Raw genomic sequence first — 26,960 nt, 5'->3', positions numbered from 1 at the left:
CATCCTTTGTTCTTCCATATACTAGAGAACCAATTGTAAGTGTAGAAGATACCATAGTGTCTGAATGATCTCACTCAATCAACCACTATTAAGGATTTGCTGTGTTTATATTAACCCACTCTAAAATGCTAATACAATGAGCATATACACACGTAGGGTACGATTATTTTAAAGCAACAACAACAAGTGATCTGGGTTTGCTGGCATACATATGTAATGCAGACAATTTGAAGGTGGAGGGAGGAAGACCAGGAATTCAAGGCCAGTCTCAGCTATACAGTGAGTTCAAGCCTGCTTCGCTGTGTGTAACCTTGTTTCAAACAACAAACAAAACATGCTGTCAAGCTCACTGTCTTGCAATCCTGTAGTCAGTGGGCAGCCTGTTTGTATTCAGGAGAAGGGAACTGAGCCCCTGGCATCTCCGAATGTGGCTTAGGTGCTTAGGTGCTAATGTCTTTGGTTAGGCATTCTTTCCTCCGCAAGCATGTGCGTTTGCCATGCTCACCTGGGGTGCTGGCAAATGATGGGAAACGACTTCAGATGATAATACTAAGCCAACGGATTGCAGTTCTTCTTTGTGTTTATTTATTCAGCCTGTTTTAAAAATTCAAAGCAATTGGGCCTGCATGGGCTCTGCCTTTCTGCTGCTGAGGTTGGAATGTGACTGTGACGTCCCCCACAGGCTCGTGGTCCAAGGCTGATCACAGTGCTTGGGAGGGTTGTGCGGCCTTTAGGAAGTGGAGCCTTGCCAGCCTTGCTGGAAGAAGTGGGTCAGTGGGTGTGGGCTCTCAGAGGTTACAGCCGGCGAATCATTTCCTGTTCGCTCTGTGCTTCTGGTGCGCCAGTGAGAAGTGACCAGCAGGCCTCCCACTCCTGCTGCTGTGTCCTCCCCACCATGATGGGGTGATCCCCGTGACTGGTGAGCCACAGCAAGCATTCCTCCTTTAAATGACTTCTTTTCACATATTTGGTCAAAGAAATGAGGAGAAGAAACTAAGACCCTCTGTCCAAACCTGAGTAAAATCAGGACGTGAATGTACAAGGAGCTCGTTACCACAGAAACCGTGATGACTGGCACTGTGCCTGCTGCTAAGCTCTGGTGAAGTTCTTCCTGTGTGGAAGGCTTAGGAACAGGTGCTTCTCGGGGCCCTTATTAATCTTCCCAGCCTCCTAGACTTTTTTTTGTTTTGTTTTTTGTTTTTTGAATTTGGTTTTTTCGAGACAGGGTTTCTCTGTATAGCCCTGGCTGTCCTGGAACTCACTCTGTAGACTAGGCTGGCCTCGAACTCAGAAATCCGCCTGCCTCTGCCTCCCAGAGTGCTGGGATTACAGGCATGCGCCACCACAGCCTGGCTCCTAGACTTTTTAATAGACCTTTTTTTTTTTTTTTTTTTTTTTTTTTTTTTTTTTTTAGTAGTAAACTGCGATATCACCTGCAAGGACAGGGACCTGTGCATCCCAACCCTTAGACACACCACATGTCCTTGAGTGCATGTGGTCAAGGTGACTACCATCATCCGTCGTCATCGGCACAGGGTCATGGGACCCTGGCCTTGGCTCATTCATTTTCCTTTCTAGCAAAGTGTCATTACCCCGACTGGTGTATTTTTAAAGTTATTTGAGGACATTAAGGCCATATAGGGCACAAAAGAGAAACCAAGCCACTGGTGGAGAGTGCTCCTTGGCTGTGCTCCTCTGGCCTCCCTGTCTCTTTACAGGGAAAGGAAGCTCACACTCCAAGTGACCTTGTGCTGATCATTTTCAAAGTTGTCTTAATCTCCTTTGTTACCACAATTCAAGGCAACATCCTTAACCTCCAATTTTAGGGCAAACTTCACACATGTGTGCACATACAGACACCCCCCACCCCCAAGAGAAGATGCTGGGCAGGCATGAGTGTATCATGGGATGATGGGGGCAGTAGGGACAGACAAGAGGTGAATCGGCGAGCAGATGGCTGGGTGGCCACTGTGATGGTATTTCTGTTGACACCTCAACAAGGGTCCAGAGATTACTGAACACTGACCAAAACGTTTGCTGAGGAGACTGCTCAGTGGACAGATCATTTGTTGTGTGATTGTGAGGATCAGAGCTTAGATCCACATCACTCACGTAAAACCCTTTTGGTTCTGTGAAGAGCCTGAACCCCAGCCAGTGGAGAGCTGGTATGGGACTGGAGCATCCTTGGGACAAGCTGAGTAGTGGGCTTTGGGTTCAGTAATAGATCCTGGCTTGGTAAACTTGGAAGTAAGTGAAGAGGACCACCGATGTCAACCTCTGGCCTCCGTGTGCACTCCCACACATGCGCACTCCCCCTCATATGAACATGCACATGTGAAGAACCAAAAAAGCAAAGGTTACAAAAAAATTCCCAGCCTGTCCACCTAGTCGGAATGACTGTGCCTCGCTGAAATCTGCAAGAGGAGGACTGGAGGACACGTGTGGATTAGGAATGATGACCTGGATTCAACTGGCTTTCTTGAGAGCGTCCTCTTCCACAGTTTCATCTCAACAGACAGCATGTGAATGGCCAGCAGTTCTTATCAATTATGGAATCCCAACATGTTCCAGAAGCCACCAGACCAGAATCAGATGACTACGAAGGGCATGTACTATTACAGAGTATAGTTTTGCAGAACCTACCCGTTTCCTTAGATGCCAGGGAGAAAGGATGGGTGTGATGATGTGCATCTGTCATCCCAACACTAAGGAGTCTGGGTAAGGCCTTAGTTATGGAGAGCTACTCTGTGAAAAACACTTGAAAGAAACAGCAACTAAATGGAGTTCGCTGACACTCTCTGCTCTAAAATAAACAGGGCAGGCACAGTGCTGAGGGTGAGCTCCGGGTTTTCAGGAAAGCTGCTGATGTTCTCTGCAGGTGGTGATATAAGGGTATTTTACTTATACATCTCTGTACCCATGGGCATGGAAGTGAAGGAGCAGTGGCCGGAAAGTGGACGCTTCTTGCTCTGAGCTCTCCGGTCCTTGCTGCCGGTGGAGGTTAGTGACAGTGTGGTGCCAGGGGAGGCCAAAGCGTGGGTATCAGCTGTGCTTTAAGGAGTGCTGTTCCTGTGGCTGTGTGTGTGCCCTCATCAGGGAGGCTACTGATTCACCAGCGTTTAGCTCAGACCCTTCAGATCTGTTTACCCAGAAGTCAGTCGCGGCAGACTATTGTTGGAGTGGAACAGAATGCCCTGGGCTTCTAGTTCTAAGGAATCCCAGCTATTTATCCATGATCCAGAAACAAAACCTGGCAGGGGTTGGTGGTTCAGTCACTACAGCCTGGGCATTGGATTTCACTTGGAGAGAGCGCTTACCTGCTGAGTGGCTCACTGATGGGATTTCCATGAGCCACCCATGGGAGTGGAGGTACAGACACGCAGTGGCAAACAGTGCAAGGGGCTGAAGCCCTAGGAGCATGCGTGACACCATTTGCTAGCCACAGGACAATCAGGCTTTGAAGCAAAGGGCTGGGGCCCACCATGCTGGGTTTCCCAATTCTACTTCTCACCAGTGGTAGCAAGGAGGCAGACACGTATCCGGGTCAAGTGAGATAAGGCCACACCTGTCTTCCCACATGAGCCGTCCAGACATAACAATTGCATGATGGTTCCTCTGAGCAGCATGATCAGGTGGCACCATCGACTCTTCTGAGATCTGGAACATGGGGCCCCGACACCTCCCTAACTGGTAAGGAGCTGGTGATGTCAGCTCTGCGTATACTGGGGTGGGTCTCTGGAATACTCACATAGGCGTGCAATCATAGGGCAGGTTATTTGGGGCCTCCCTCTTGGGTCAGGCCTTCTGAACCCACAGGGTTCTTTATTAGTGCCTACTCTTCATTAGAGACTTGTTTTAGCCCTGTAGCCTGGGTCTGGAGGTGGGTGTGTACTAATGCATTCTCTCAAATGCACACTGGCCATCAAGCATTGTTCCTCAAGCATCCTACCAATGAGCATGGCCTTTTCAGTTCCCTTCTTAGGATGGCTGGTGCCACACTCATAGAACTCAGTATAAAAAAAGTCAATTTCCTGCATGTTAATTTAAGGGGTATAATTGTGCCTGTCCAGCCTTACACTTAATGTCCCATTTTTTCCTTCAAGGACAGCATACCTCTTCCTGGGCAGAGCCTTGCCTAACAGGCACTACCCTCACTTGACACATCTTAGAGGCAGCTGGTGCCTTGGGGTGGGGGGGTCTGCTCCTCATTCTCACGCTGGTCATTCATCAGACATTCATTTTACCTTTCATTCAATAGAGTAACAGGCTATATTTGAGAGCACAGGAATGGGAAGGTAATAAAGTCCACTTTGTTTCTCAAGTGAGAGTAAAATAAGATGTTTCATTCAAGGGAGAGCAGAGACCAAGTAGACTGGGCAGGACTGAGAGAAGCCGGTAGTGGGCAAGCGGAGCAGGAAGCGCAACACAGGGTACTTCAGGTGACGGGTGTCTAGGGGTTGGCATGTTCCTACACATAGTCCAGGATCACCAGAGTGTGGATGTGCAGGAGGGCACGTGTGGGTATTAAGGAAAGATAACTCTTTCAGAGTGTTTATGAAGTGGTCAAGTGATGAGCCTACGTAAGCAGGCACCAAGCCAATGTGACCGCACAGTGGGAAAACCGTAGTTAACAGAGCTGTCACAAAACTCATTATGCAGTGAGTTCCAGGCTGGCTTGGGCTATATAGGGTGAGACTCTATCTCAAAAGGAACAAAATCCAAACCAAACCAAACCCAAAACAAAAGCCAGCCAAGCAACCAAGCATCCATCCACCCACGAGAGCAGCAGGTTATGTTATCACCTCTTTAAGTTAGGAGCATTGCCAGGTAGAAAAAAATACATAACGCAGGATGGAAAGGTTGATCCTCAAACATGAAAAAAATGCTGTGATTTTACTAAGAACTAAAGACGTGAAGGGTGCGAGTTTGGAAAGGGAGAGGATTTAAGGCAGAATGAGCAAGCAACTCTACTGGGACCTAGTTAGGGTACCTGCTTAGCACGTACAAATCTGGAGGTCAGTAGGAGGGACAGGGAAAGAGACATGTGCGGCACCTGCAGGAAGACCCATCCAATAGGATGGGAGGTTTCCAGTGCGTGCCTCCCTGCCTGCCACGTTCAACACCAGTGGAAAGGAGTAACAGGTATTGAGCAAAATTTGGAGACCAAAATCGCTTTTTTAAAAATTTTCCATATAGCTGCCTGCAGACATGGTTTTGGACCTGCAGTTATGTGACTTTCAGCTGCTGGCCACTCCAGAACTCTTGATGGCAGAAAGAGCTCATGTCCAGTCCTCTCTTCTCCTTGCCTCGCCTACCACACCAGTGTGCTGCCCAGCCTCCAACGCTCATGGTGTGTTTCCACATTCAGTCACGACACTGCTTCCTGCCATGCTGTAGACAGTAATGCAATAGGCATTCCACAGGCTGCCCTTGGACTCAGCATCCCTACTGATCTGCCTTCTTATCAGCGGCTGGTGTGGACTGTTCCCAGCGAAGGCTAACGGTCCTCACTGAGCATGGCTGAGTCCTGACTGTCCTGTCCATTCTCCCACCCTCATCACCTCACCTCCACAAATAAAACCACATCTCTCTACTCACCTGCCACTCCTGTCTTTGCATCTCTCTGTTCCCACACCTCCTCCCTATGGCCGTTGTTTTCACCACACCCATGACATCACCTGCCAGTCAGGCACCTTCACGGTGCTGTAGACAGCAAGCTACACAGTTCTCACAGCCTATAGGAGACTTCGGATCCACATTCCTCCGGGACGATTTTCCTGTCCTACCTGTATGCTCCTCCGTTGCCGGTTGCTGGCTCGCGTCCTAAGCTCTTCTTGCTGATGACCCACGGTACCAGCCCTAGATACTCATTTGCTCTGCTCTCCCTGTTGCTGCCCCAAACAACCAGCCTCAAGGGGCCTCTGGACACTGCTCATGCCCAGGTTCTGCTTCCAGCACAGACCCATCCGACCTGCTGCTCTATTTCCCTTGTGTGGGGGTGTCTTACACACTTCTCTATCCTGACCACAACCTGCCCTCTTGCTCCTCAGAATCTGCTGGCTCTGCAGTGTTCCATCTTAGTTAAGGGGAACACCACAGTCAGACTTACTGCCTGCCTCACTTTCTTATGTCCTATGTCATCCATCCAGGGTCTGACTGGCTTCCCCATCAAAATACTGCTTAGGTCCTTTGCCAGTGCTGTGCAAGGGAGGGTCAGCACAGACCTGCACTCACTGCGCATGCCTCTCAGGCAGACCTAGCGCCCTCCCAGCCTGTACCAATGTCACTGAGCCTGTCTCTTTCCTGCTAGTCCCCTTCCTAGCAGCTCTTCTTGCTACCATGGGCATTTCAGAACCATAAGCTGTTCACAGTGCCATTGGATCATTTCACCAGACTGAAAGCTGAGGCCCCGCAGTGGGCAGCAATAGGGCCCTCGCCTCTAGGTCCCTGTACTCACTGCGCATGCCTCTCAGGCAGCCGTGCCCCTCCCAGGTCTGCCTCATGCTCCTGCCCAGTACCGCTCTGCTTCAGGTCTCCTCCTTTCCCACCGGGATGACTGTACTGTTCCCTCCACTCTCACCGCCTGCCCTCTAAGCACCGAGGCTGCCTCTGGGCTCCCAGCACGCTCTCCCCTAAGCCTGGTCTACTTTTCCTTCTGTCAAAATTCCCAGCACCTTCTAATGTAACAGATTCTTTCTCGTTTCTCCTGCTGGAACCAGACTGCACTGGTCAATGGTGGACCTCAGCATATTTGCACAGTTAACGGATAGGATGTGGAAAACCTGGGCTCTGATTTCAAGAAAGCTCCAACTTCAGCTTGGGAAGCAAAACATACTACTGCAGGGGCAGCCTCAGTGCAGGAACGAGGAGAGACGACTGGGGCAGATGAAGCCAGGCGTCAAAGCGCGGACTGTGGTGATGGATGGGCAGGGAAGGGCCAGGGTCCGCATGGGGAAAGAGGGAGATGATCTTGGGGACCATGAACAGCAAAGAACCAGAGGCAGTGAGGAGAGGAGGAAGTGGAGCCCTCCCCAGGAAGAGGTAGGGGAGGTAGCCTGCCTGAACAGGCTGTAGGCTGGGGGACAGCTGGCCGGTCGGGGTGGGGGTGGGGGTGGGGGTGGGGGTGGGGGTGGGGGCTTTAGATATTGTATTGGTGACTTTTCTCATCACTGTGACAAATACCCATGAAAGCCACTTAAGAATGAAGGCGTTTACGGAGGGAAAAAGCATGGCCGCAGGGGCAGGACACACTGCTCACGAGTGACATCAGGACGCAGGGACCCCCACCCCCACCCCGATGGCCGACCTTTTCATTCAGTCCGGGCCCAGCCCAGGGGATCGAGCTTGAGCACAGTCATGTGGGTTTTCCTACCCCACTTAGCTTAGGCTACCAATCCCCTTGTAGACACACTCGGTTGTGCGTTTCCATGGTGATCCTAAACCCATCAATGAAGTTCCCCGTGGCAGGTGTGTCCATCGGGATGCTTCAGCTGTCTGCCGCCCGCCCGCCGTGCAGGCCACAGGAGGCAGCTCTGCAGACGCTCTAACCTGTCACGCACACCCTCTGCTTCTGTCCCAGGCCTTGGCGCTGGCATCTCCTCTTCAGGCTTTTCAACTGTATCTCTAGTAGCGTTTGCAATAAACTGACAGATGAAATTCAGTGTTTCGCTAATTTCTCAGCTGTTTGTGCAGGTTATCAACTCCTAGGAGAGGATTTAGGATGCCCTGTCTCACAGCTGCTCAGTCGGAAGTGACAGGGGAGCAGGCCTGTCTGTAACTCCAGGCTGGCAGTGGTAGAAGTGGATTGTCAAGACGCCCAGCTAGTGTCCACAGCGAGGGCTGCTTTGACTGGAGACCCTGCACTGTCAGTCAGTGCTGTTGTGCTATATGCATGAACAACAGAAAGACAGTTCTCAGCCTTCCTAACGCTGTGACCCTTTAATACAGTTCCTCATGTTGTGCTGATCCCAAACTGCAGAGTTATTTTCATTACTACTTCACAACTATAATTTTGCTACTGTTATGAATCACCATGTAAATATCCATGTCTGCCGAAGGGATGGTCTTAGGTGACCCCTGGGAAAGGGTGGTTCCAGCCCCAAAGGGGTCATGACCCATAGGTTTGCTCTGGGGGCAGCATGGTTTCTAGCTTGGCACTTAAAACAAGTTTTAAGTCTTTAATTTGAAACACTGTTCACAGGCATTTTTGAAAGGCCTACAAAGGTCATAAAATAAAATAAAGTAAAATAAAATAAAATAAAATCTATGTCTTAGAGTCTTAGTTGGGGAAAATGGGCAAATACTCCCTACTATTTCTAACAGACACACAAACACATACCAGTTTTGTCCTGGCCGGGAAAGCCCATGGGCAAGGGCAAACAAAGCAGGTGAACTTGAAACCTTCCTTGGTTGGAGGTTGGAGGTGTACTCTGATGGTGCTGTGACCTCTCACTAGTGAAAGGACTTCTCAGCAGGGAGCTGTGAGCTGGGTCAGCTCTTCCCCTTCAGCTGCCAGGAGCCAGAGGACTGACTGGCTTGACTGGGCCAGAGACACCAGTGGACAACCAGAGCTGACCCCGTGCTAGAGAGGTGGGAGGGGGACAGAGAAGAAGGGAATGTTCTGAAGGGCGTTCTGCGGCCAAGGGCACAGCGGGAAGGCCTGGAAAGCAGCAGCCTCCAGAGTAAAGGCTCCGAGTGTCACCAAAGGTTCTGGGGTCACAGCACTGAGGGTACAGTGCCCCCAGCTTTGCACAAATCTCCATAAGGACTCATTTCCTCACTAAGATCTGAGCTATAAAATGCTTATTTAATGACTGCCATAGATTACTTAGCAAGTAAACACAAGCACACAAGTTTAAAAGTAGTCAGAGTGACAAAGAAAAGTATTTTTCAAAGCTTGTGGCTGACAGGCATTTCAAGGGCTAGGGACATGAAGGGCAGAGTGAATAAAACCAAGACTCTTCCCCCACAGGGATCAGGAACCCTACAGAGTGGTTCTCCCTTACCCTAGGGACTGCACTCAGCATGTGGCACAGAGGAGGACCACCAAATAAAATGCTGGCACTTCCTGGGCCACTATCTATGTGCGAACGTGTGGAAATGTGTAGGTAATTTCCAGGGAAGGCCAATTTGTGAAGCCAGCACACACTGCTGCTCATTCAGTTCCTCGCCACAAGCCTTGGCTTCTGTTGGACACAGACAAAGATGTCTGGAGTCTGTGTCGCCAATACACACCAAGTTCTCTTTGAATTTGTTGTGTTTCTTATTGGATCTTCTTTCCTGTGGCCCCACTGAGAAATCCTTAAGAAGGCCCATTGTTATCTATCTCGTCAGCATCTCTCCTGTCCTCGGAAGCTGAGTGACAAGAGGATAGTCCTGGGCTCCAGGAAGGGCACAGGCCTAAACCTCAGCTGTCACTGTGCGGCCTTCAGGTGAGAGCCCAGCACTCCTGTCTCCTGACTTTTGCATGCCCTCTCCCGCCATCTGCTCAGCAGAGATGCTGGATGGAAAACTGAAACTGCAGATGCTCAAGAAATGCCGGTGGTCTTAAGATCACAGTCTCCTACTCATCTAGATCCGTGCAATATTTGGACTCTGTGTACTTGTTAAACCATTCTAGGTTTAACAAAATGCCCAACTGTTATAAACTTCCAGAGGCAAAAAAATGGTCACCCATAACATTTAACAGTTAAGAAGACTGAAGTCTAAGGCATCCTGAACCAGGTGGCATATTGGTAATGGGGTAGGTGGTACTCAAACTATGCCTGTCGTACTGTGTAAGCAGTGCCCACGCCTTGGCTACATAGCATAGTGTCTTAAAGACAGGGTTGCTCTTCTGGGAGCCATCAGCATCATCCGGTCTGAAAGCATGACTGTCTTTCTAGCCATCACTTTTTTCACAGTGTCTGAGATATTTGCGTCCTTTATTCTATCTCCACAAACGAAGTCTTCCAACAGGTCTAAATTCATTATACTTCCATGTCAGACTTTAAGCTTGGCCTTATTGATTTGGGACTTAAACACACGGATAGTTCACATGATGTCTTTGGCTCTTCTACACTCAGGCTGTGAGACTTTGTGTTTGCCAAGGTGCAGGTGATGCCCTCCCAGAGATGTGGTGGAGGCCATCTCTAATCCTGCTAGCCTCGTCATCTGACGTCTGCCTAACGCAGTTGAATCCTTTGAGAATGGTAAGTTATGGGTCAGCTTGATTGAGTGTTCTGAATGAGGGAAGAGCAGTACACCGGTTGATGTCAGGACTGTGCTCAAGGAAGATTACAGTACCCGGAAGAGTCAAAAGCGTATGGGTGTGCATATAAGCATCATTCAGATGTTGACCCATAAAGAACTCCCAAGGCGGTAGGTATGCTGAGAACAACTTGCACTCCGGATATTATACAAGGCAGCCGCTTAGGCTGCTTTCTGAAACCTGAGCTCTAAGGAGGGATGGGAGGGGAGTTTGCCTCTAATGCAGTAGCGGCACGGCCTTGAACATCTGTATCTGGTTAAGTGGATTGGACTCAGGGACATTTAACGGGCTGATGACTGGGAGTTGAGAGCATGTCAGGGCGGGGAGACGCGAAGGCCAGCGACAATAGTGCAAATGATTTAGAGAGCCTTTCTGTCCGTGGCAGTGATGGTCTCAGGCCAAGCACGTGTTGCCGAGTCTGAGAGTATGGTTTATATAATTTCCCTGGGTTTCAGCTCAACATAAAATGGGATAAAAAATCCAATGAACATACTAAGAAAAAATATGGGGTGAGGACGGAGGAGGGAATGTTGAGGAAAAAGGCCCTGGAGCCTGCGTCAGTACGGGGCTACCTGGAGGTGTGTGGGTGGCATTACTTTGATGAGAAAAGTCCCAGTAAACTAAGTCCATGTATTGTGGCAGAAGACAAAAGGGCTGTTACTCACCCAAAGTACTGACTGACACCCCCATTTTATGAAAAACAGGCACAATAAGGTGCTGAAGGGGGCGGGGGTCGCTGGCACAGTGTTTCCAAGAAACAACACCTGCGGTTGTCCATGATGATGACTGAGTTGGCCAAAGCAGAAGCGTCTTCCTGACTTTCACCGAACGCTACTCAGATGGTCAACGTCAGGGTGTGCTGTGTGCCAGACTTGGGTTTTTAAGGCATCATTTGAGTTTTAAAGGCTGCAAAAGTGATGGGAACATAGCTGTCTGGGGAATCCATGAATAACTTTCAAAAAGCCATAAATCTGCATTTCATGCCTCAGTGTTCAGCAGCTGCAAGCATGTCAGAATTTGAACTTGTGAAGTAGTTTTTTCTTTCTTTTCTTTTTTTTTCTTTTTTTGTTTTTTTTTGAGACAGGGTTTCTCTGTATAGCCCTGGCTCTCCTGGAACTCACTGTAGACCAGGCTGGTAAATCAGAAATCTGCCTGCCTCTGCCTCCCAAGTGCTGGGATTAAAGGTGTGCGGCACCCCTGTCTGGCCTCTTTTTTGTTTTTTGTTTTTTGCTTTTTTTTTAAGAGTCATACACTATAGCCTGGCCTGGAACTTGCCCCAACCTGCCCTGGCTTCAGTCTCCCAAGCGTTGTAAGTCCATGTGTGTGTGTGTGTGTGTGTGTGCGCGCGCGCGAGCGCCAGTGCCAGCTTCCGTTCTACCCCAGGAACCTGCCAGGGTCTCCCCTTCAGGGGTCTGAGGCTCCCTTCTCCATATATTTCAGTACTAACAATGTGAACTACTCTGTGGTGTGTGACTCCCAATCACCTTGTGTTTAAATTCTTATTTTTAGACATCTTAATATGTATGGAAATCACTGTTTGGGTTTACAGAATCTTTATTTGAGCCTTAAAAAATTGTCTGGTATGGCCATCAGGATGGCTCAGTGGGTAAGGAAGGCATTTGCTGCCAGGCCTGATTCTCCCCAGGACCCATGTGGTACAAAGAGAAAGCCAACTTCTCCAAGGTGTCCTTTGACCTCCAGAAGCACACTGTGTGTGGTGTACATGTGTGTCACTGAAATAAATGAGTAATTGTCTGGTACACAGTAACAGCTCCGCAGATCAGTTAAAGCATAGGGCACATACACAGAGTACTAGGAAGTCAGTTGGGAGTCACGGGTGTTGGGAAGAGGGCTCAGTTAAAGCGCTTGCCCCCCAAGCATGAGGACTTAGTTTTGATCCCTCAGAATCTACATAAAAATGTTGAGTATGGTAGCCTGCCCTTGTAAGCCCAGTGCTAGGGGAAGGAAGCAGGGAGATGCCTGAGGCTCGCTGGCCAGCCAGCCTAGTCTAATTGGCCAGCTCAGGTCCCAGTCAGAGACCTTGTCTCAAAGAACCAAGGTGGATGGCTGCTGAGGAATGACACTGACCTTTGGCTTTCATGTGCGTGTGCACATATATGCTTGTACACTCTCCCCTCACACATGTGGGTGTGGGAGTACACAGAAAGCCAGGAAGGAGTTCTGAGCAAAACTTTAGACCAGGCTGGCCTCCAACAGTTCTACAGGGATCTGTAGAGTGGTTCTCATTCTCCGTGGCTATTAGCTCTACCTCCGAGCTGTGCTGCAGGGCCCTCTACACCAAGGAAATCAGATGACTAAATGGGTGAGATCGGACACTGCTCCCCAGCTGAGCCAAGTAGGCTGCTCAGGCAGAGGAAGTTTGTCAACCGGGGTAATTTAAAGGGACCTGCATCCTCGCCCCTCTGAGTTAATTAAAGGAGCCAAGACCTCAGCAGCAGGCCTTACCAAAATCTCCCCAAGATTCTCCAGCCATAGGAGCCCCAGATTAGAATAACTAAAGGGGGGGGGGTCAGAGGGGCAGGCAGGTTGGCTGACTGTGGATGGCTTTATAGCTTGACGGTGCCTGAGGGGGTGAGGGGGGGGAACACCTAAGCACCTTATTACGAAGGCATGGCCGCACTGGGTCACCTTCCAAGGATGCCTTCTCGAAGAACCTGAGTTAGGAGGAGCATCCACAAAGACAGAGCCTACCTCAGGCCCAGGCCCATCAGCCACCCTGGTAGAGAATGTGGTTCCGCACCCTTGTCGTCCCTGCTTGTGCTCTGGCCGGTGGGCACTGGGGTGGGACAGACTGCTCAGTCCTCACAGGAGGTGGGCTGCTCTCCTTCCTGGCATGATGCCAGCATCTGCTTCTCCTTCCTGGCTGGCCAGCCTGCTCTGTTGAGGTTAGAGTCCTGCTTTGGGATCTGGTTAACCTTGCTGTGGGCGAGTACTCTGTCCCCTGCAGGAGCCATGGCCATTTGCTTCCTTGGGACCAATCATGACCCGATGTTAAGTGCTTGGTTTCCTCTTTTCTATCAGTGTCCTGAAGTGATCTGGATGCCTACTGCCAAGTGCACGCTGGGCTGTGTGGACCTGTGAGAGATTCTTCCTCTCACATCGGGATACATGTGTGCTTAGTATTAATGGCATGTGGATAGTCATGCAGATGTGTGGACAAGGCAGGTGTGAACTAAGGAGCCAGGGCCCAAGTATGGCGGGGCGCTCGTTCTCCCACATGCTGAGAAGAGGGTGTTCCTTCCACTGAGGTGGAGAGGACACGACTCAAGGTAGCCATGAGACATGTCTCAGGGAGAAGAGAGAGGTATGGCCCGATCCTTCCTGCTTCTTCAGCTTTCTGGAATGCTTAGTGTCTACACTTTTTAAGATCTGTTAAATACAAAAGCGACCTGCTGTGATTATTCTTTTTCTTTTTTCAAATGTGAACTGGGATGCAGGCCAGTGGCTACAACTGTCACCTGGGTTGTACTATAAGCTCGCAGGGCAGAGCACTGTGGCATCTGTCCAGCCGTTCACAGCAGGGCCAGTTGTCTTCCTGAGGAGATGGTGCTCCAGGGCTCAGGGCTCCTCTGTAGTTCATTTCCATGATTTATTTGCCGCCTTTCTAAATGTTCCCTCAGGGTGAAAGTGCGCCTCTGCTGCCAGCTGCTGAAAGCTAGGGGCATGAGAGGAGGGGGAGAAACTGAGCAGCCAGGGAGCCTGGGGAAGAGAGATCCTAACTGGACAGCAACATCTGGAAGAAGGGATAACCGTTGTTCTGACATCTGAGACCTACCCAGAGCCCGGGCCATGAGGGCAGTCTGGCCCTCCCTGCATTTCCACTGCCTAGCAGCCATGGGGGCAGGAAAACAGACACAGTGACATCGGGGTGACAAGCAGAGGCATGCACACGGCGCGGTCACTGGGACCCCATTCCTCCCGTCCCTGGCACTCCACCTGTGATGTGAAAGGGCCCCGGGATGGTTTTCTGGCTTTCATTCTGTTTTAATAGCTGGGTTCAGTGTTTCCTTCATAACCACTTCTCTCATTCCTGTCCACCGAACGACTTGTTCATTCCCAGGTAATTTCAAAACTTCTCTTGACAATTCTAAAAACCCTTGACTGTATTACTAGTACACAGTGGAGAATTCAGACAGTCCCATCATATTCTGTATATTTGACCCTAAACAGAGAGGGCTCAGGAGTCAGCTGCAGGACCTGGCTTCTGCCTCTGTCCAGCATGGCACTGAAGCTCAACTGAGCCAGGACCAGGGCTCCTTGGGGGCAACGAGGTAGAAGATGGACATTTTGCTGCACCTAGAGGTTTAGAAGGGAAGGGTGGGGATCAGGGGAGGGTCCAGTGACCCTCTCTGCCTTCTATGAAAGAAACAGCAAAACTAAGAAGCCCAATCTTGGGGGGGGGGGCGTCGCCGGTAAAGGTCATGTTATTGAGGGAATGAACTGGCTACACAGGTGAAGAACAGAAGTTCTGCTCTGAAGTACTATGTCTGTTTCTGTAGGCTTAACTCTTAGAACTAGCTCAGCTGAGGCTATATGCTGGCATTAAAGCATACTAATTAATGGTGTTGGTGTGTGAAGATTCTCACAAAAGGAAGTAATGGCATTCAAGTAAAACAGAGCATTCCCTCTGAGGGCCTGCATTCATGTCCGTTTGTGCTCCTTCCCCACCTCAACCCCAAACCTTGTCATCCTGATGTCACCGGATTGACTGGAGAATCCAAGACAAAACAGAGCTGGCCCGCTGAATGTTTCTGAGGCACTTCTATTGGTACCATGGCCTCACAGAAGCGACAGACACAGTCTGTGGTGCAGCAGTGGCCGTCATCGTCTTGGCTGTCATACAATTAGCATGGCTCAATTCTTGGGAAGACTGGAGAATTCAGGCTATAGGGATGCTCAGCGGAAAGGGGGGGGGCGGAGCTTGCAGGAGTGGTACACTGTATTCACAGCAGACTGGTGTGTGTGTGTGTGTGCACACACACACTCGGATGTACTCATATACTTGCATACAGAAATACAACACACATAATTGCATGTGTGTTTATAGATATAAATATGCACACATCATAAAACACATTTCTGTTATCTTTTCTTCTTTCTTTTTTTCTTTCTTTCTTTCTTTCTTTCTTTCTTTCTTTCTTTCTTTCTTTCCTTCCTTCCTTCCTTCCTTCCTTCCTTCCTTCCTTCCTTCCTTCCTTCCTTCCTTCCTTCCTTCCGTCCTTCCTTCCTTCTTTTTTCTCTTTCTTTCTAAACAGATCATTCTTATCTAGGCCAGGCCTTATTTAGTTTATTGCATCCCTTAAAATAGTCCCAGCAAAATAACATCTGAAAACACAAAACAAACACGCTTCAGAGAGTGTGGAAAGGTCACGCCAGGAGCAGAGTTTAAAAGAATAAAATACACAGAGTTGGGCCAAGAGGTGACTAAGAGGGAAGGAGATAAGATCTGTCTACAAATACCTGGAGGTTGTAAACAACAAGAAAAACAGACAAACCACGCCAGCCAACAACAAAGGCTACCCAGGAATTCACTGCACATCAGGGAGAGGAAATGACCTGCAAAGTAACAGCCTCCCTGCGTGGGGGCTGCAGTGCGGAGGGCAGAGCTGGCTCCATCCCTCCAGGTCCCCAGACTTCCCCACTGCACATCCAGCTCCCTCTGTCTCCACGGCCACTACTGTGGCTTAGCATCTCGGGTACCTCTGCTTGGGAACCGCCTCCATCAGGTCTGTCTTCATCTGCCAGCACTTGGTGGCTGTAGAAGTCCTCACTAGAGGTGGCTGTTCCAAATTCTGACACATAAAGCAGAAGGCTTTTAGCATTTGACCTCTAAGTCCCTCTGTCCCCCAAGTGAGAACTGCTCTTGATCACCCTGTGCAAGGATTCCGATTATCTTAAATTACCACAAGGTATTTGCAATCTTGCTACCTCATGTCAGATTCAAATTTAACTCAAAGAGTTACAGGATGTGTCCAATCTATAGTGTAGGGTATTTAAAGGATACACACACACACACACACACACACACACACACACACACACACACTCTGCTTGTAGGAGCCCACAACCTAGCAGAGGCACATAGAAACATCCAATGGGGTCAGTTATCTTCATATATAATGGTAACATACAACATTTCTGTGAAATATTCAAATCCTTCTACTGAGGGTATGAGGAATGTTTTTCAGAGAAACTTGTCCTGTGGATAGTTTGTGTGTGTGTGTATTGGTGTGTGTATGTGTGAGCACACACAAGTGAGATAATGGAATACTAATCTGTAAGCCCCACCTGCCTGGGACCACATAAACTCCTGGGATGTTGGAAATTGTAGTTCCTGGACTATAACAAAAGCCTCATGGGAAAGTATGGTAGTTTATGGGTTTGTCTTTATAACCCCCTCAGAGGTTTATAAATTTCCCAGCTGGGAAATTCCAGGGAGTGGTCCTAACCATCATCCATCTCTTGCCCAGTATTTAATATTTAATAAGGCTTGTTTCAAATTTGGCTCCAAATGGTGGGAGTGGTTCTTCTCCAGAGGATCTCGGGAGTAGCAGTCCACAGGGGATGCACATTCTGAGTATGTATGTGTGTACGGTAAGCGTGCTCATGCACAGAGGGACAGGCAGGGCAAGGTTCTCGACAGGACTAAGAAACTGTGGTGTGTGGGAGGACAGGCTGACGCTAGTGTGGGTAGAAAGAGGTTTAAGTGGTAGACAGCTGAGAGTAGGTTCTGAAAGGCTCGACAATGCCACACTCAGGCATGACCTTGAACCTGCCAACAAGCGGAAATTTAACAGCGGGGTGGAATTTGATTGTGTCTGTTTTCTAAGACATGTTTATAAGACCAATAAAAGTAGAGAATTGGGCATAGAGAAAGCGGCAGGCTAGTGAGCCTCCTATGTAATAGGATGTACATGAAGAGCAATGGTTCTGGGCCCAAGAAGGGACTGAGGTGCATATTTTACATCCCAAAGCAGACCTGGCCTCCAGGTTTCCCAGCATCCCTCAGTCCCTAACTGGCATACCCTGATGTCAACCCTGAACTTTCCAGCCCAGGGGCTGAGGTACCCTTCCCCCAGAGGCTCCATGTAATATCTTATATAGATATAGGACATTTGGTGCCTCTCCTCCACTTCTCTCTCTGCATGTATGCCCCGCCCCCTCCGATTCCCCATGGCCAGCGACTTCCCTGGCCTTAGACCTTGGGGGCCAGTGAGCTCCCCCATCTGAGAGCAGCGTCCCAATAAACCTGCCTTTAATATAATGTCATGTGCTTTGAATTGGCTCATTTCACCTGCGGAGAAATAGCCTCTCAAGTAGCAAGAGGAAGGCGCCCTCGTGCCAGGCAACAAAGCCCCGCCCTGCTGGCTCTAGCTCCCAGCCCCTTAGGCAGTTACTACCTGCATCCATGGAGCCTGCCCCTGCTCCCTCCTGAGGGCACCTGCCCCTACCCTCTGCCTCCTCACCTGCCTCGAGACAGGCTTGTTTACCAGCTGTGAACTGCTCACCAGCCTGCAGCACATCTGCAGCATGCAGAGCAATTTAGAGAAGACCTGGGTCCCGCCTCCCCTCCCCCACCTCGCTCTCCAGTGGATCCCATCCCAGCTCTTCACTCAAGTGCCACCAGGCAGGAGCAGTCACTTGAGAGGAAACTCGCAGGTGTTTAAAACACTGGGTGGTTTAAGGGTGGCTGGAGATTTTCACACCTCTCATAGCACTATCTAGACCCCAAGTTTTCAGAAAGAAATGAGAAAACAAGACAAAAACTCAAAAACTCAATGACTTCTGCATATGAAACAAAACGATGTCAGCCCCAGATATTTCTCAAACTTTCTAATGCAGTGGGTCCATCATTCAATTCCCGTGGCCAAAAGCCACTCAGAGGAAACAAACCACAGTGCTTCTCATCTTGATAATCGCAATACGAGTTCCCAGAACGACAATTTCAAGTACAGGCAGATAGATTCTCATTCTATTTCACGTTTCCTTGTTTTGTATGTAGGTGAGTACAAAAACGTATCAGTATGGTTTAGGGGAGGCTGCCAGACCTGCTCTGTTTAATTGTTATAGCTTATCTTTTAAAATGTACACAATCTGTGATTGGAGCTCCATGCAATTTCCTACCCCCCTGACCCCCGTGACTCTGCAAAAAAGAAAAAGAAAAGAAAAAAAAAACAGAAGATAAAAGTAAATGCAGGGAAAGCTACCAGTACCCGCTGCCAACAACAGATGAGTCAGGCAGCACCTGAGAATTTGTTGTGCTTGTGTGTTCTGAGACTTCGAACTTCCTGCTTCAATAAAATACCAAACAAGTTGTGCTTCCTTCACAAATAAGCTATTACATCAAGCCCTGTTCCTATAATTTCACGGTTTTGTCTACATTCCAGCATTTTCTTTGGCAAATGTAGAAACATTCTAATTAAAGTGTGCAGGAAAACAAGCGTCACCCAGCGCGGGAAGAACGCCGTGGTGCTAGAACATCCGCGCCTTTCACTCTCGTGCTGTGTGTGCCCAGCTCCGCTTTAAAACAACGGCTGGGGAAGGCGACACGCAGTCCCTGACGAATTCCTAGGTAACGGTTTGAAGAAGCCTGAGTCACTTGGGAAAAAATTCCAAAGGTATCAATAATTCCTGTCACAAGTTTCGCATTCCTGAAGAATGTCCTTCCGTCCGCCCTAGGAGGAAGGCATTTCTCTCGGGTCAACACGTAACATCAAGGTTTCTTTTTAAGATATTGAACCAAGGAAGAGGCCCTCCTATTTATATGCCTGAGGAAGTGGGTTGGAAGCAGAGTTGAAAGCTCGGCCTCACTTCCCAGGAGCGCTTTACATTTTCGCTTTTATGAAGTCCTTTAAAAGCCCCGCTTGTGTTTACTTTGAGAAGTGCTATCCAGATAGGGGGATGGGGGAGGGGAGCTCTGTAAAATTCACCACTTAAGTAGCCAGAAGCCAGCAGTCCTGTACCCCATTCTCTCTGTCCCCAGCTAAGCAGGTGCAGTGGTGCATTTTTCTCTTCAGTCATAAAGCACAGTGTTGCTGGACGCTGCCCTCCGAGCAGAACAGCCCAGCCCACGTTTTAATCAGAGCAACTGTGACCACTCACAAGAGACCCTCGAGGTTCCAGCATAGTCATGACCGAAAAGAAGGAAGCAGTGGGAAGGGTCATTAGACCCGCACCTCCCTCTGGCACCTGTCTCCCAGCCTGTCCCGGCTGCACATGGTCGCCTGGTCTTTGGAAGTGGTAACTAGCAGACATGGAGGGCTAAGTGAGAATATGGGTGCTCCATATGTGTAGCTTTGGGGCTACATGCCTTCCACATGGAGAATCCATGCTAGAGTGAGACATTTCTGGGGATTGGCTGTCTTGGGGTTACCTCTTAAACAAGGCCAGTCATTCTATTGGTCCTCCAAGCTGGACTCGAGTGGTATCATCTCATCACTTGGGCCCAACTGGTGGCCTATCTGGGGGATGAATATGTTTCTGTCCACGTCTCCCCAGGCAGAGCCCGTGCAGCACACTGTATAGTTTGGAAAGACACAATCTAAATCACATTTGATGGGTAAGCCACAGCTGCAGCTGTCTCTGAGGAGCCTGACCGCATTCTCCAAGTTCTGGTTACTTCTTAGTTCTACAGAGCAGAAGGACAACCACAGTAGGGTCATACTCTCACGTGCTTCTTAGATGATGGACTATGGTGGCCGATACAAGAGCGTGGCTCCTACCACTGTCCCGAGGTCATTGAGGATCCATGGTCACCACCTGTCTTCAGCTGAACAGCAAGAGAGATGACGTTTCACAAGGGAAGTTGCAATGGTCTTCCAGAGACTTCCTCGCTCCAGGGAGAGCTCTGGATTCCCACTGTTAGAGGCGCTCTCCAGGGGCATTCACCTTCCAGCTACCAGCCATTCTCTGAGCAGAATCAGGGGTAGGAGTGGAGGCCCAGGGTGAAGGTGGGGGTGCAGGAGCTGGTCAACACTCTTCCTGGGCCCACAACACTGAAACTCCTCTGTTTTGTACTAGGTCTCTGCAGCTGTCACTTCCAAGAGTTACACTACAGACACCCCTTCCCAACCCTGACTCATCAAGTGGACCTTCGGATAGTATTGTCTTGGGAAGGGTCCCACTGAGGGTCTTGACTGGGGCTCCTGAGGGTCACCCTATGGTTGTACTCACGGTGTATGTGGGGGATCCTCACTTCACTGAGGGCTCTGAAATACTGAGCTAATGTGGACTGGAAGGGGATGAGATCATTTTGGAAGGAGGCTACCTAACTCAATGCACACCGACTAGGAGATGGCTCCACATCAAGTGTGTTGGGGGTGGGGGAGGGCACACAGAGTCCAAAAGCCAGAGTCTGCCTTTGCCTCCCAGAGGCTTACAGTTCTGAGGGGCGGTGCAAGAAGGTGCTTAGGAGGGGTTTCCCAGGAGAGAGACTTTGGGTGGGCGCATTTGTGATGGTGTGCACAGTAAGGAAAGGACTGCATTCACAAGTGGCTGGCTGGGTGGGGAGGCTGAGGTGTCAAGACTTCCCTGAAGCAAATGCTGCCAGAGAGGAACAAATTGGCAAAGCCAAAGGAATTCTCTCTGCCCAGCTCTTTCCCAGCATCAGCTCTCAGCTTGCTGGCTCTGCCTGGAGCAGTAACAGGTTCCAGGAGGAGCTCCGGAATGCTCAGGGGGAGTCGATGGCTCCAGTGGGGAACTCCAGGCTGCTGGCCACTTTCCACCCTTGCGCCACCTCCAGGGTTTCTAGGCAGAGCACAATCTGGCACAAGGCCCTCATGAGACACATTTGTTACGTGTGGCCATACCCATGTGTCTACTGAAAAGGTGGGAGGGATTTCCTCCCAGCTTTAGGGTGTCATCCTATCGACAGGGATGACATAAAGGTGACACTGAGGGAGCCTTCTGAGGCCCGGGTGCTCTGCTCAGTAGCGTGGGCACATTTTCTCTTGCAGCAGCTGGTATCTGGCTCATACTGAGTCTCAAAGAGGAGTTACCAAAAACTACAAGGGGAGGCAGCATGCATGGCTCCTGTGCTGCCCCTACAGTAAGCTGTGGTTTTGCCTAGGTTCTTTGTCAACCAATGCATTGCTACCGAGCATCTATATAGGAGTTTTCTTTCTTTACTGTTTGTCCTTCTGTATGTTCGCAGCTGAATCTTGGTCATTTCATGTGTCCACTGCTAATATATTGTCTTGGAAGTAGGCCAGCAATCCCAGCACAGGAGAGCTTGCCTTCCAGTGATCTGGTTGGATTCATCTAGTGCAGTTTGCTGGCAGCTATTTCCTTCTGAGCTGGGCGCCAGTTGCTTGGAATACAGTCAAGAGCTACAAGGTTTTCTCCCAGGGACCAGGGATATCCTCATCCACACCCAGGGGCTAGCATACTACTGCTCTCCACAATGGCTCTGCTCTAGGCTTCTAGCTTCTTCACTGTCCTGTATGGGTGGCTCACATCCTACTGTTTTAGTCCTTAGACTCCCTTAGCTAACCCGGGCGTGGACAGAAGCATCGTACTTTGGTGGCAGGGCCAGCTACACTCTGCTGGGTATCTCAAAAGAGCAACTGCCCAGTTACTTGTCTGTCTGTATCCTTGACCGGGTAGGAGGACTGGGGCTAAGAACATCCACCATGGCTGGAACCAGGGGATGCTTGAGCTGAGCTGAAACCTCTAACCCAGAGGCAGAGTGCACAGTTAAAGGCACAGTTTGTTTGAGGCCACGCTGAGCTTGGCACCCGAAGAAGGGACCATCTTCTAATAACCTTTCCAGATGGGTGTGAACTTAGTCCTGTAGAGCTCCTTGTGGCCAGTGTAGCCAGGAGAAACATCTGCACGTGTGCATTACGTGCATGTGAGGATGCAGAAAGCTGAGACGCGAACATGATGATGACATGTCCATGTTATCACTTATCATTTACATCCATCGCTTGACTTTCATACGCTCTTTCCTGGGGATCTTTTCTGTGGAGGAAATTAACAACTCCCTGGAGCACATCTCTTGCTGTCCATATTTACTCTCATCCCTGGCAGCCTCTTCCTACTCTTGACAGTCTCTGAGTCATCACGGCAGCTGAAATGATTCTCTGAAGACCCAGGTCCCCTGGTGCTCCTCCCTCAGATTTGTGTGGCCTCGTCTCTTGGTCATAGCAGAGCCCAGCTATCTCCGGGCCGCAGACTTACTCTTCCTACGCTTGGGAGCAGACCTGGGTCGGTCCTACAGTTCTGGACATCCTGACTTCTTTAGCTGAGGGAGGAGCTCCTATGCTTATTAATTTGGCTTAGCACTTGGGTAGGATCGACGGTTTGCATCTTAGTTATGGCCTGGGATCTTCCATGAAGGCAAGAAGAGGGTCTTGTGGAAAAATTAGCATGGTCCCAGAGAGTGGAAGCCCAGGGTGTCCTCTCCCAGGACCCGAGGGCAAAGGGCACTAGGGTAAAATTCCATAGCGACTCCCATGGTGATGTGGGGATTCTTTATTTATTTCTTTTCATTTTTGAAACAGGGTTTTACAAAACCCAGGGTGGCCTCAAACTCATCATGTAGCTGAGGCTGGGAATGGGGGATGGATGGCCTTGAACTACTGATCCCATCTCCCTGTGGAATACTTCCTTAAAAAGAGGATCTTTAACTAAGAACGCTACAGGAGCCTGTGCTGATGTTATCCAGATGAGCGGAGTTGGGGGAAGCCAAGTGCTCAGCCCCTCTGGGCACTGTTGTCACCTTACCTAGAGGGATAGTCATGGAGGCGCTGACCCAAGAGAAAGGTGTTTGTGTGTGAACTCTCGGGAGAGCCACAAACACAGAGCTGCCCTAGAAGCTCTGGCTATTTGCAAACTGAGTGTGGTGGTGGCTGGAGTCCCTTTCACTGCACACAGTCACAGAAGATGGTGAGGACCAGAGGTGTGCTTTAATGTGATGGTTTCAATCTTTATAAAAGATGACATGGTTGAAGAGAAAGGACACCTCTCCTTGTCCAGCACTATGCATCAACCTCAGCTCTACCACAACAGAAACACCCAGGTCACATTCAAATCAAACCTGGGGTAGTAAAGGGACCCAAGATAGGCCCTCATCCAGCAAGGGCATGCACCCCAATAAGCAGGGCTCCAGGTTATAGGCTCACCAAGTAAGCAAGCGTGGATCCCTGTTCTTTTAAAAAAAGACCCAAACCAGCTGGGCGTGGTGGCACACACCTGTAATCCTAGCACTTGGGAGGCAGAAGCAGGTGGATTTCTGAGTTCGCGGCCAGCCTGGTCTACAGAATGAGTTCCAGGACAGCCAGGACTCCACAGAGAAACCCTGTCTCAAAAAAATAAATAAAAAAAAAAAAAAAAAAAAAAAAAAGACCCAGACCGTGTATGAGAAATAAACCAGATCGTCTTAAAAAAAAAAAAAAAAAAAAAAAAAAGCCCAGCTCAAATATTAGAGTGAACTTGATTTCAAAAAAGAAAAGAGAAATGGACTTTGATTTGACCATCACATGTCTCAATTACTAAATGGCCTTTATGTAACAAGTGTGTCCTTGAGCCTACTGGGTGCCCTGCCAGGTGTCTCCTCGACTGTGCCTGGCAATGGGGTACGTCTCTGGAGGCCCTCTTAGTTGCTAATGGCTAGGGACTGCCACAAAGTTGGCTTCCTTTGGGATTTATAAGTGGTCAAGATTCACACTCTCAAGCTGAAGAGATGGGTTAGCAGTTAAGAGCATTGACTGCTTTTCCAGAGGATCAGGGTTCAAATCCCAGCACCTGCACAGTAGCTAAAAACTGTCTATAATTGCTTTTCCAGGGGGATCCTACACCCTCTTGTGTCCCCTGCAGGCACTGCACACACATGGTACACAGACATACATGTAGGTAAAACACTAATACACATATATAGTAAAGTCAATCTTAAAAAACAAAGACTCATCCTCCCACACAATCGACTCCTTTATAAAGGGCTAAAGCTGCCTATGCCTGTTCCCCTCTGCTGTCACTGGCTGATCATCCTAGCCCATCTGCTAGGAGCTAAGAAAGGTGCTTTTAAATGCCATTTAACCTGGGTCACAATTACTAATTGCCATGTAACTTAGGAAGAAACCGAGGCAGGGAACAGCCTTGTTTCCTAGCTGAAGCCTGTGTTCTGTCCAGCCAGAGGCTGGAAGCAGGGCACCTTCCACCAGTGAGAGCAGCTGCCCTCGTTACAAGTCACAGGGCAACCCTGTGCATGCACGCTCCCCTGAGGTGTACACACATGCGTGCAGGCAAGAAGCCATGGCCTCAGTGACCTCTCTGGATGGAGTAAAGAAAAAGGAAGCTTAATTTCAAACCTTTCTAACCATTAAAGATACTCACCAAGACCAAACAAAAATGGAAATGAATATATTAAGTTTTAGGATTTGACAAACTGTGTGGCGGATATGGGTATCAGATAGCTCTGTCGCGGCCCCCCCCCCCCATATGCGCTTGGATGGCTTCATGAGGTTGGGCATAAAGGAACAGGGCTGTTAGTGATGGAGCCTCACTATTTTCCATTGTTTGCTCTATGGAATTTTCCCTCATTCCAGGCCAGGGCTTCCCCAGCACTTCGCTCTCAAGAATTCTGAACGTACGTTCAAGCTGAAATTTACTGGGACTCGTGCTACTCATGTACTGGGACGAGTCCTATCCAGGACCACTTTCTACTCTTCTGCCCTACGGATCACAATGAGGAATCTGTTGGGTATTGTTGCTCCAAGGAGAAGTTGCAAAGCCCTCTCTTGAAATCCCATGCAGTATCTCAGTGTCTTCTTGGTGCCATGTCTACAAAGCTCAGCCCCTAAACCAGCAATAATATCGCTGACACACGAAGTGACAGAATTATTCGCTCCTCTCAGGGTCGGACATGCCAGAGAGAGTGGCTATCTATAGCTCGTCATCCTGCAAAGCTCGATAGAATAGAGGCTACAAAGATGTCCCGGAAGCTACACTGCAGTCCTCCTCAAAGACAGAGGAGGCAAGGAAAGACAGTAGGTTTCTCTCGCCCTTCATCCCATACTAGGGAAATTTACAGGGAAAATGCCATGATTTCCGCACTCTGACTCCACAGGCACCACGTTACTGCAGCCTGTCTATCATCACTCAGCATTTGATTGCTTGCAAACACCACGTGAGAGCAAGACCTTCCCAAAGATCAGCCCCAGAGTTCAGCTATGATGTAGTCAAATCCGCCGAGCTCAGTTGCCACATAAAGCAGGCGCACAGCCAACGGAAGTGATTTTAGCCACCAAGGCCCCAGAGGCATCTACCTGTAGCACTGAGAGCAGGGTGACCTGTGAGATAGTGCCAAGCCTGACTGACAACCTGAGCTCCATCCCGGGAACTGACATGGCACAGAGAAAGGACCAATTCCCAACTGCTGCCCTCTGGTCTACACATAAAATAAATACCTAAGAGACTAAACACATGTTTCGGAACTTTTAAAGACTTCATGTTTGGCTTATTAGATGGCTTATCAAGCCCGGGGTTACACCTTCTTCCCCCAACCTGTGTTGTTTATCTTACCATTTTGTTATTTATAAAAATGGATTTATGCTTTGGCAAAGCCATTGCTTGTAACAGTGTCTCTGTATGCACTGGAATCTTACATACCAGGCAGGAAACAATAGCAGTAGGGTGAGGCTCCAGATTAGGGGGTTGGTCAGTCTGAACCAGAGACCAGCAAGACCAGCAGATCTCTAACAGAGGGGGGAACAGACCTGAGCTTGAAGACCCTCCGAGACACTCTGCCTCCAGTCTCACACCTGTCTCGTTTCCTGATTGTGGCTGAGTTTTCTGTCATGGTGGCTTGCAATACATTTCTGAAAACCTAAACCGAGTAGCTGTCGCTCTTTCCCCTGTCACACAGATAATGTGGCAGCATTCCTGACGTCCATCCGGATAACGACTGCACAGCTGGACCCTCTTCGCTTTGTAGTTTGTTTAGTTCTGCTCCTGATCCACTCACTCCCTGGCCCTGGGCAATGATTTTTCATCATTTCTAATTTTCTTAAGACAACCTTGTCTGAATTTCCCCTGGTCCTCTTTTTGCTATCACAAAGACCATTCAGCCTTCACTTGCCTGTAATCTCAGCGCTTGGGAGGCAGACATGGTAGGATTGGTAGTTTAGGGCCAGCCTGAGCTACATGAACTATAGCATGTAGCACTTGGATACAACGGAGTGAGACACTCTGGAGACGGTTTTTAAGATTTTTTTTTTTAAAAAGGTATTTAGAGAACAGTAACCCTGTGGTGACGTTTTCATCACAACAAGTGCAGACTTTTCTAGAAGACACTGTCACGTCCTCTTAGACTGCAAACCTTCTGACAGGTAAAAGGCCTCCAGGTGGCTGTACAATGGTGAAAAGGAGACAGGTGCCTGAGAATCTGTTAGCTCCAGCAGGGCATGAGGGAGGTTTGTTAGCTTGGGCAGGGACTGCCTGGCAGGGTGCTGTCTGCATGTCTCACCACAAGCCTTGAGATGAAGGGTGACATGCACATAGTAGGAACTCAGGGAAGTTCAGCTTCCTTCCCCTTCCCTACCAGCTTGTTCTCTTGAAAACAACTTTGTTGTCCAAGGTTCCATCACTTCCAGGTGCCTGCTCTTGAAGCGGCACCCAGAGCTACCTCACGGATGTCACAAAGCTGGGAATTTCTGGTGGGAACCAGCAGTGGATGAACTCATTGGCCACA

The 26,960-nt window shown here is 49.3% G+C and overlaps 1 protein-coding gene across 4 annotated transcripts in view; it reads right to left on the bottom strand.

Annotated features, from left to right (window-relative positions):
* Mcph1 (microcephalin 1) overlaps positions 1-26,960 on the bottom strand; it is a 229,729-nt gene that overhangs the window by 23,283 nt on the left and 179,486 nt on the right. For 2 of the 4 annotated variants that reach the window (XM_052162794.1, XM_052162796.1), the window contains exon 13: positions 15,971-16,062. The exons of the other annotated variants lie outside the window; for them this stretch is intronic. In XM_052162794.1, coding sequence (XP_052018754.1) covers positions 15,971-16,062 — 92 coding nt within the window. The remainder of the gene's footprint in view (positions 1-15,970; positions 16,063-26,960) is intronic. 4 annotated transcript variants of the gene reach the window in all.

Source organism: Apodemus sylvaticus, chromosome 18, assembly GCF_947179515.1.
Source record: "Apodemus sylvaticus chromosome 18, mApoSyl1.1, whole genome shotgun sequence".
Taxonomy (NCBI): Eukaryota; Metazoa; Chordata; class Mammalia; order Rodentia; family Muridae; genus Apodemus; species Apodemus sylvaticus.
The sequence above is the reverse complement of the archived record's forward strand: the minus strand, read 5'-3'. Positions and strand labels throughout refer to the sequence as shown.